At 34.9% G+C, this 11,549-nt stretch overlaps 1 protein-coding gene across 1 annotated transcript; it reads left to right on the forward strand.

Annotated features, from left to right (window-relative positions):
• The first annotated feature begins 10,236 nt into the window (after positions 1 to 10,236).
• On the forward strand, positions 10,237 to 11,133 carry LOC133784872 (uncharacterized). The gene is made up of 2 exons (XM_062224144.1): positions 10,237 to 10,467; positions 10,624 to 11,133. The coding sequence occupies exons 1-2, from the start codon at positions 10,237 to 10,239 to the stop codon at positions 11,131 to 11,133; spliced, it is 741 nt and encodes a 246-aa protein (XP_062080128.1).
• Positions 11,134 to 11,549: the final 416 nt, after the last annotated feature.

Here is an 11,549-nt window from a genome sequence, read left to right on the forward strand (position 1 = left end):
TGGATACATATTATAAGTAACAAAACATTATGATTTATATAATATAACAAACTAAAAACGCAATAAAAGTAAGCAATTATAACAGTTGAAAAGTGTTATACAAAATGTTTAAGATTAAACTTCAAATTTATAACCAATTACTCTAACTATACATTATTATTTTAATATGATAGCAATAAAAAATGTGTTATTGAATACTTTAAGATAACATCGAACATAACATTAAAAGACGGTTATAGAAAAGAGGGGACTTTTAATAACAGAGGCTATGTCAGTGTTTTGAGAAGTGTTATAAATACTTCCGGTTAGCATTTTTTAAGTGTTATGAATACTGATTTTTCTTGTTGTGAAGTCATCTTGGAGTTTCGACGCTTCTTTGTAGTTCATCTCCGAAGCCTCCTTGTATTTGTCCTTGACAGCAGTGATCTTGACCACCGACTCTTGGCATTTCCTCGCCTCCTCGCTCAGAGTGGCAATTTTGGCCTCAGCCGCCTTGATCTCTTCGGAGTGTCTAGCCTCGACTGCCTTCATCTCCTCGGCAAATCTGGGATCGGCCTCCTCGGCTCGGCGCCAGCTGTGTCCTATGGTGAGGATACCCTGCGAATAGAAAGAGAAAAGTAAACCAGTTAGGGGCTATTAAAGAAAGAGTTGTTCGATTAAAGAAAAAAGAAGAGACACTTACGCTGAGGTCTTCAAATAGTTTGTGGCTGATGACCTAGCTGGTTGGGAGCAAAGGAAGATGCGAGAAGGCTATCTGGTTGCGGCGGTGCTTTGAAAGTCGTTGCAGCTTCTAGTAAGTAGTGTTGAAGGCATTTCTCAGATGGTCGTCAGCCGAGGGTCTCCTTACTTGTTCGGAGGGAAGGCTACTGCTACAAGGAGGAGGAGGAGGTGTCATAGCCCTGAAAGGAGTGGGCGCTGAAGGATCTTCTACTCAAGGCTCCTCTGTTCGAGCCTTTTTCTTGGAGGGATCATTGTTTCTTTCCCCATGGTGCCTCCTGCTCGCTTTCTTATTTCTCGTAGGAGCTTCGACGTTTGTGTATATGTTGAAGGCTTCCTCAGAAGGCATGATTGCAAGAAAAAAACAAACGATCAGATAGTATAATCTAAAAGACCAAGGGAATAATGAAAAGAGAAATTCTAAGTAATACACGTGCTATTATTACTGATCGATATATGATTTCTAGAACTACTACTACACCCACTCTCTGCCTCGAAGAAGTCTGAATTTAAATTACTGGTCATAAATTTAAAGTTGCCATCTCTGTCAAATAAATGGCAGGGAATAGGCAAGCTATCTAAGAGTGAGAAATCTATACCATTGTCCTCCGAAGACTCAAGTACAGAGCCGGTGTACTCTGAAAGTTTTTGCTTTCCTCTACCATGTTAGGCAGGGGTAGGAGCAGCCCGAGGGTTGCTAGAGGGTTCCCGAATGGTCACTCCTGTTGCCCGTCATCTCAGGGGCTGTGACACATCCTGTTGCTGCTCGGGGATTTCCTCTCCAGTAGCACTCCCTGCGATGGACTCCTTCACTTCCTTGTGAGGTGCCAAAAGACTGACCAGACTCATATTGCTCTCGGTGACCAGCTCCTTGACGCTTTTTTCAACATTCGTCATGCTTGCCAAGGCTGCAACCCTTATCTCCATCTCTGGAGTGGGGTCTGGTCGGTACCATGGACCTAAACACAACACCAATATTCTAAGGACGGCGAAGGAAAAACCGATAAAAGAAGCAACCAGAGATTAAGAAATTTACCTCCTTGTGCAAAGGCCAGGTTGTCGGCGACCAGGCCCGTCGTAAGGAGTACTCTTGGAAGTATTTTCCTACGTTGGATTTGTAAGTTACGTCACTCAGGAATATGCGAGTAGATTCCTGGTGACAGAAATGGAAAAACCACGTGTTGTTCTTGAGATCGAACAGATAGTTGATCTCATGCGGTGTGGGCACAGGCCACTTCTTATGGTTGTAAAGGATATAGAGTGCTGATAGTACCCTATATCCATTGGGAGTAGTTTGGAAGGGGGCGACCTCGAAGTAATTGGCCACCCATTGGAAAAATTCGTGCAGGGGCAAATGTGAAACCTCAACCAGGCACTGAAGGCACCTCTAGGCACGTTTGCACGTTGGTCGGAGGTAGGTTTGATTAAGGTAACCCCAGGAAGACCATACTTCTTGAGGTACCTTGTCACCATCCTAGCTGAAATGACACTAGGAGGTGCGACATACTAGTAAACTTCTGGTCGAAGGCCGTCGCGAAGCTGGGCTTTGGGTTGAATTTCTGGTGGTGCAATATTTATGGGTTGAGGATCATTTGAAGGACCCTCATTGTCAACTGCTGGTTAGTTAGAAGGAGAATTTTGTGGGTTTCTTTTTCCTACGAGCTATATGTTTAACACGACCCATGTGTGGCTGGCTGACTGGGGTTCTGGTCGTGGGGTTTTGTTGAGAAGATTGAAAGTCAGAAAAAGGAAGTGGCGGTTGTTCTTGATCTTCGAACAACAACACGAGAAGATCGTCGTCAATTGGCCTCTCACCTCCCCACAGATCGTGCATGAATATCTGAGAAGAGTAAAGGGGATGAGAATCTACGACCAATAGATAGAAGAAGAAGACATGTAAGGATAATGTTGCTCGTGTATAAAAGTTAAGCTTTTATATGACCCGCAACATCCTAGCATAAACACTAAAAACATGCGAGCACTTTGGAAAAACGGATCAAAAAGTGGAAGTGAAAAGTTTTTTTGAGAAAACTTTTTGACTTTGAAAAAAGGCAGGAAAACACCAGTTTTTCCGAAAACAATAAAATTGAATTTTTACTTCGAATTTGGGCACTAAAACAATATTCATGTTTCCCACACTGATTTCAAAGCCACGCCTAATGTTTTTTACTACCCAAAGTACATATTCTACCATGTTTCTGTGTACGAACCCTATTACCCAAATTCTATTTTCTCAAGAACATTAAAAACCAACACCAGAAAACTCGTAAAATTCATTTTAGATTGTATAACAAAGACAAGGGGTTCAAAAACTTACTTGGGCTGCAGATTGCAAAGGAGTCACGGGTGTTGTTGCTCGAGGCTGATCGAAAACGTCTCGAATCACCGAAGTTTTCTGGGTTTCTCTTGAGAGTTTTTTGAGTTCTTGAGAGAGAGAAGGATTTAGTAAAAGGTAAAAAGTGGGAAAAGTGACTTATTTATACTAATCGTGGTGCAAGTAAAGAGGTAATGATGAAAGTAAGTTTTTGATGCATGGGAAATCGTGTTAGCCGTCGAAATATTTTTGGGAGACTGTAACGGTCATGATTGCTTACTTTTTCAAAAAGGTGCTGACAGATGTGACAGGTTAGACAAAAATTTGGTCGAGTACGTTTGTTATATGCTGGTGGCAGTAAAATAAACTCGGGGGGCAAATGTTTACCCTAAAAATATTCACCTGATGACGTGGCAAAATTAATATACACGTGACTGCTTAAGTGAGTACATTCTGTTCGACCGTCGACCAGAGGAGAATTCACTCGGCAGAAGACATATTTTATGGGCGACCAGTTTGGTCGCAGTATTTCAGATATCTTCTATAGATATGTAATCTTGCATTTATGTAATAATTTTGATTTCCATTATTATTTAGATATGCTTGTATCAAATGTCATTAAGGTCCATCGACCCATGAGGAACAACTTGAGCCTATAAATAAGACTCAAAGGGCTCAGAGGAGGGGACTTTTTTCTGGGAGACTTTTGATCTTGAGAGATTGAGAGAGAATTATAGTGTTTTTATCCACTAAACTTGTATTCATCTCCAAGCTTGTGAAACTCGTAAACCCTAGTTAATTGATCGCAAGTTTTGGAGTTCTACACTAATAAGAACATTAAGTGGACGTAGGTCCTTACCATTATTGGGGGTTGAACCACTCTAAATCTTTTTGTCATTTTATCTTTTTGGCTGAATTCATCTTATTATTGTCGTTTTATTTGACTCCGACACCGCACCACCCCACCCTGAGCCCACCCCACCATGACGGGACCCTGAGCCCCACCCCACTTGAGCCCACCCCTGCGCCTCTTCCTCCAGGCCCCTCCTCCTCGATGCCGCACCCCCACCACCCCAAGCCCCTCCTTCTCCTCCAAGCCACCGGCCAAAGGTAAGTTATTTATTTTAGTTTTGTATTTTATTTTTTTTAGTTTTTCTTATGTATTGAATTTAATTTTTGTTTTTGTTTCTATGGAGTTCACGAGTCACTATCGGAGCAGAGCCACTACCAGAGCGAAGCCACTGCTGGAGCGGATCAACTTCGCCCACTTTAATATTTTTATTTTTTATTTACTATTTTTAAGTTATTTTTATAATATATGTTTTTAGTATTTATTAATTTTTTTATTTTTGTAAAATTAAAAGAATAAATTTGAATATGTTTTTTTTTATTTTTTATTTTAATGCTTTATATGTATTTGTTTATTTTTGCTTGTTATATTTATTATATTGTATTCTGTGATATATGTATTTTAGTTAAAGTATGAACTTAAAAAAAATCAGATTAATAATGCATGTTTATATTTTTAAATTGTTTTGTATTAAATATGACATGTTTGTAAATATGTATTTAATAATTTTTTTGTATTAATAAAAAAATCAGTTTTGGTATATGTTTTTTTGTGGTTAAATATTTGTATATATGTAAATTGATGTATTTGTTAATGTATATATGTTGTGTATGATCTGAGAATATTCTGGTTATATATGTCTTTAATTTGTAGGTTTTAAAGTTTTTGGGATAGTTTGAAATATAGTCGTTATGATGCACAAATTCTGTTAGACTTAGTAAAATTAATAAAAGTTTAAGTATAATTAAAAAATACATCTAAAAATTAATTTTTAACCATAATTAGAATAAAATAAAATCACCAATCATAATAATTAATAATTAATTTTCACATTAATATTAGATGTTATGTAAAAGAAAAAAGTTAAAAATATAAATGATTTAATAAAATATAATTAAGTAAAATATAAATATAATAAAATCATTATTAATTAAGTAAATAATCAAATACAAAATTGAAGAATTTAATAAAAAATTACCAAATGAAATTAATTTATAATTAAATTAATTTAAAAATAAAAGTACTAAATAAGTAAATGATTTAAAAAAGTGTGATAATTAATAATTAACTACATTTTCTTTGGTAAATATAAATAATTATTTTTTCCAGAGAAAGGATATTATTATCACTTAGTGATAATTAGGGAGACAAATAGTCATGAAATATTTTGACTATCATTTCCCTCATTTTAAGACAATTATTAATATTTTCTTAATTATTTCGTTTGAAGATGGTGAGTGACAGAAGCTGGATGAGTGCGAGGAATCGTTGGTCTCTGAAGTATAGAAATGGTGTTAAGGAGTTCTTCGAGGTTGCTCAAAATATGACGACAATGTTCTAGTCGATAGTGATAGTGGTGTTCGTAATGATGTTGTAGTTAGTGATGATGAAGATAGTGATATGTAATTTGAACAAATATTTATAACTTTTTATTTAATTCCATTAAAAATTTATTTATTATCATTAATTAATGATAGTATCAGATATACGTACACATGCACCTAGTGGATGCCTTGGGGATAGTCAATGTATTCATGTTATGGTACTCATTTTTTGAAGATAATTGATGAAATATCTTGAAGAAATGAGTATTAAAATATGTCTGCTTACTATCTCCAAGGGATCCACTAAGTGAGAATAGGGTAGGTTGGAAAAGACAATAAGTAATAAAATGTTAATTTTATAACAAAAAAAATAGACATGACCTAGTGGATGCCTTGGGGATAGCCAATGTATTCATGTACTGCTCCTCATTTTTTCAAGATGTTTGACAAACATCCTGAAAAAATGTGGAGAAATACATAACTGCTCTTACTGTTTATATCAACAATATCTTCATTATTGTGATTTAGATATGGATTTTCATTACCAAATTAACTTTATCCCATTTGCTCCCTAATACAAGAACAAAATTAATTACATTCTTTTCCAATAAATGGTATGCAGTCATTAATGATAGGATGTTGGCAGATAGATAATAAACTTATACTTTTATGTAGTTATTTTAAACATTTCTAAGTTAGGTTTTCAAATAATGTTATATTGGAATGTGATATATGTGTTTTTTCTTGTGCAGACTGAGATGACTGAGCATCGAGCATCGCATAGTACGACCCCTGTATCATCTGTTGCTTCTTGTGTCAGCGATATTGTCGATGGTCAGTTCCCGCCTGATATGGATATTGTAACGGATGTCCTTGGGCCCCGCTCGCATTATAAGAAAGGGTTTGGGGGGTTGCCTAGGTTGAGGGAAATTGGCGCAAAGAGGGCATCATCTTCATCAACTTCTCAAATGTCCAGGAAATTGCCACCTGAAGTGGACACCATTTTGCAGGAAACTAAGGACATTATGCAGGAAAATCAGAACCTAAAGAATTATACGACTAAACTTGAGAGTCGTCAACGACGTCAAGATGTACTACTCAGTGCTTTATTGAAGAAGGTTGGTGTATTGGCTCTTGGTTTTACTGTCGACTTACTAATAGAGGATCCGGACGAGGACGATGGTCAAGGTGACAATGATGCTCATAGGGGCGGGGATGATGAGGAGGACAGTACACATTTGTAGAACTTTTTAATTTATTTAAAATTTAATTGATTAGAGATTTAATTTACTAAACTACTTTTATATTTTCATGTTTGGTAGAGTCAATAAACATTAATTGTTATAAAATATTTTTTATTTATTTATAAAATCTTAATTTTTATTTTATTTCTAATTAAATAATATTACTAAAAAATTAAATAATTATTAATATATTAAAATCAAAATTTATTAATTATTATTAATATTAATATATTGAATATAAAATTAGTAATATTATCAAAAAATTATTTAAAAAATACTTTTACCAATGCAAAATGACGTCGATAAAAGTCTCAACTTTTACCAGCGCAAAAAAGCGTCGCTAAAAAATACTATTATTACCGGCACAAAAACGCGTCGCTATAGATATCCACCTTTGCCGCGTGCAATATTGCGCCACTAAAAGCAACAACTTTTCCGGCGCAATTTTGCGCAGCTAAAAGTATTTTTCACAATCCTGTGGCAAAAAATTTTGTCGGCGCAGTACGTTTCACGTCGGCAAAAATCACATTGTCGACAAATGTACGCCGTTACTTTTTGTCGACGCAAAAGCGCATCGGAAAAGCTTATAGGGCTTTTGTCGACGCAAAACATGACTTTATTCCTGTTTTTTGTAGTGATGCATGCTTAGTACCTATGTGAGGGGATGTAGTCATTTTTGGAAATTTGTATTTCTTTTATTAGAAATTGTTAGAACTAATCAAATACATAATCAATCTAACAAATTGTAGGTTTAGTTAATTTAACTTTTTGATGTGCATACTGTGCCAAATATCTATTTTATGACAAACTAGTTTTTTTTTTTTAACTTTGCTAGATATCTATTTTCTGACAAACATTTTTGGAACTATGTATTTCTTTTATTTAGAAAGTGTTGGAACTAATCAAATATAAAGTTAATGTTACCAATGTTAATTTAATTTAATTTTTATGTGTATTCTTTTACTGCAATTGTTGCGTTGATTTTGAAACCAGGGGGCATTGACAACATATTTGCAGTGGCCTCTAGTGTGAAAACTTTGCGACAGTTAAAAACAGTCACCATAGACAGCCAATCATGACACCTAATAACTGTCGGCATTGTCAGCAACGATAACACCTATTAACTATCAGCGTTGCCAGCAACGACGAAACCTAATAACAGTCGGCGTTGCCAGCAATGACGACACTTATTAACTGTCGGCATTGCAAGCAATAGCAACACCTATTAACTGTTGGTGTTGCCAGGAACGGCGACACCTAATAACTGTCGACATTGCTACTCCTAGGCCAACATAGACAAATACGACAGTTAGTCGACTGTCATCGTTGCTCAATAGCGACAGTTAAAACTGTCGAGAAATCTCAATTTTGTAGTAGTGTCACCTCTGCCAAACCATATACTATTCAAGAAATTGACGACATTCGAGAAGAATGAGCGATGTCATTATTACAATTGGTTAGAGCAAATGAGAGATTTTATACGCTTACACACGTTAATGAGAAATTTAAATATCTTTTGATATTTTTTCTTTTTTGTAGTATTTTCTTTTGAAATTTTGGATATCTAACATATGTCATACATTTTGGACACTCAATGGGAAGCCTGTTTTAGAGAAAAATGAAAAATGTAGTTGTATTTTTAAGAAAAAAAAATTAACTTTTAAGGGCACTCAATGTGTATCCTAATAACATTGAACACCTACGTGTTTATTATTTTTAAGAACTCACAAAACTTTAAGGATACGCATTGGGCGCCCTAAAACTTTCTTTTACGGCACGCGAATAGAGCTTTAAAAACTTTATTTAAAGGCACTCAACGAGAACTTTAAGAATACAAACCGCATGCCCTAAAAATATTATTTTAGGGCTCGCAACTCGCTCCCTAAAAACATTCTTTTATGGTACACAACGCGCGCCCTAAAAAACTTCACTTTTAAGGCTCAGCCATTGAGGGCGCGCCTTGAAAAACTTTTTTTTTTTGTTTTTGTAGTGGTAGTAGTGATTGTATTTGTGAAGAACAAGTGGCAAATAGTTTGACAAAAGCACTTCCATCAACAATGTTTCAGCAACTAAGGTCAGCCCTAGTTTGGAGTTCAAGAACAACACATTATCCGGGAGAATATTAGTTAATGTGTTGCAATTTTTTTTATTAGTACTTTTATTTATATGTTGTGTTTTGTAAAAGATATGAAGGGCTAATATTTATTAGAACAATTTTTGTTGATATTTTTGTATAAAATATTAGTCAGGTGTAGGGCTAAGATTACAAGTTGAAATGTTGCCCTTTTTTTCCTCTCCTAATAGAAAGTGACATATTTGATAGCATAAAAACTAGATTTCTTCTCCTATTTCTTTGCTGAAACTACAGCCTGTTAGAATTTTGAATGGAAAAACTTATTGGGATTTTAGTCCCACATTGGCTGTAAGAGTTTTTTCTCTTTTCTCTTGGCCTATATAAGGATTCATAGGCCTTGTAGTTTAAACACATCAAATTCCTTTTTAAGGTATATAATCATAATTAAATTATATTTATATTATGGTTTTAGTTATATGTTGTATATTCTTAATGTGGTAGAGTTCAGGCATATTTGGTTCAGCGAAATAATTGAGTTACTTGTTGTTCTCCGTTGTATCTTGGGAGATAGACGTCAAAACCTCTTGGAGGCGGCGAATCTGTTTTAAGGAAACTGTGTGCACAGGCCTCGGGTTTTATTTTGTTCATTATAATTATTGTCTAAATTAAATATAATTGTTATTTCTATTCTAATTATTTATATTGTGTTATTTATAATTATAATATTGCTTTTTATATTATAATTATTTATTATGTGTTTTTTATAATTATAATATTTATGTATCTTTAATTTAGTAGATATAAATATTGTATTTATCATATTGCGTTTATTCAAGTATTATATACGTTATATTTTTCCTACAATCTTAAAACATATTCTTGTTTAAATATAATATTTGAATGTTAGATATATTTTATATTATTATAATGTTTAATATATCTATTAGTGATATTTCTATATCTATATATTGAAAGATATTGTTATTGCGAAAAGTTCGTTTTGAACTTTCTCACTAGAGAAGTTCTGGGAAATTAATATTTTTCGAAGAAACTAGACTGCCGAGGCAGGGGCTAGACCCTCCTAGTATTCTTTGGAAATTATCTAGTAGAGATATTTGGGGCTCGATAAATACTCAATAGAAATATTCTACGAGAGACTAGACCACGAATGATTGGGTTTTTGACCCTTCCAAGCTAACCTAAGAATTTTCTTTAAGTTTGATCTAACCAAACCCGTATAATTTTCCGTTGTCAGGAAAATAACATTATTGGTTTTGTGATTTCAGACAAAATGACAACTGAAGCAAACCAAAATAGCAGGAATAATGAGGTGACAACTGAGTCACCAGCCTTGACAGTTCAAGCTCATACCCAATGGGGTTCTACTGTGGTTCGTACAAACCATCCTCATAGAGCTGGGGAAATACTTGAAAAATTCAATGGACAAAATTTTAAAAAGGTGGCAGCAAAAAATGTTATTCTATCTGACTACGATGAATCTTGTGAGATTCCTTAATGATGATGAAAAAAATCTCAAAGAAGATGAAAAATATATCTACATTTTGAATGGTTTGGAAAACTCTTTGTATGGAGTATTTGATACAAAGAAAATAGCTAGAGAACTGTGGGAGTCCTTAAACCTAAAATATACATTTGAGGATGCTGGTGCAAAGAAATTTGTTGTTGGACGGTTCCTAGATTATAAAATGGTTGATTCCAAATATGTGAGTAGTCAAGCTCAGGAATTCTAAATTATCTGGCATGAGATTCACTCTGAGGGTATGATCCTAAGTGAGACATTCCAAGTAGCTGCATTGATTGAAAAGCTACCCCCTGCTTGGAGAGAGTTCAATAGCTACCTGAAGCACAAACAAAAATAGGTGAGCATTGAAGAATTAATTGTTAGACTTCCTATCGAAGAAGACAACAAGAATTCGGAAAAAAAGAGTTCAATACAAGATGTGGCTAAGGCCAACCTAATGGAGCAAGATCAAAACTCCAGGGGAAAGAAAAACTTCAAACCTAGCGATAAAGGGTTCAAGTTTGGGCCAAATGGAGGAATCTCGAAAAAGCCATTCAAATTTCTTGGCAAGAGCTTTAACTACAATAAGCCGGGTCACAAGTCCGCGGATTGTAGACTGCCAAAGAAGAAACAAAGTAATGAGGCTCATCTGGTGGATAGCATCTCCAAAGATGTTGATCTAATAAATCTATCAGCCATGGTTTCTGAGATAAACCTAGTCAATTCCAAACCAATGGAGTGGTGGATTGATACTGGTGCCACTCAGCATGTATGCTCAGATAAGATTCTATTCAAATCTTTTAAACAGGTAGATAATGGCGAGAAGTTCTTCATGAGAAATTCTGACACATCTAAAATTGCGGGTTAAGGAAGTGTGATCCTAAAAATGACTTCTGGTATAGAGCTGACTCTGAACAATGTATTGTACGTACTAGAGATCCAGAAAAACCTAGTGTCTGGTTCATTGCTGAACAAACATGGATTCCGAATTGTATATGAGTCAGACAAAGTTGTTCCATCCAAAAATGGAATGTATGTGGGAAGGGGTTATGTAACTGGTGGGTTGTTTAAACTCAATGTTATGGTTGTTATACTAAATATCAATAAAGCTAATAACTCTTCTACTTATTTGCTTGAGTCTTCTAATGTTTGGCATGGTAGACTAGGACATGTTAATTGTGACACTCTACGAAGATTAATTAACTTGAATCAAATACCAAGATTTCATATTGATTCAAATCATAAATGTGAAACTTGTGTTGAGGCAAAACTAACAAGGTCATC

This window comes from Humulus lupulus, chromosome 6 (assembly GCF_963169125.1).
Source record: "Humulus lupulus chromosome 6, drHumLupu1.1, whole genome shotgun sequence".
NCBI classification, from domain to species: Eukaryota; Viridiplantae; Streptophyta; class Magnoliopsida; order Rosales; family Cannabaceae; genus Humulus; species Humulus lupulus.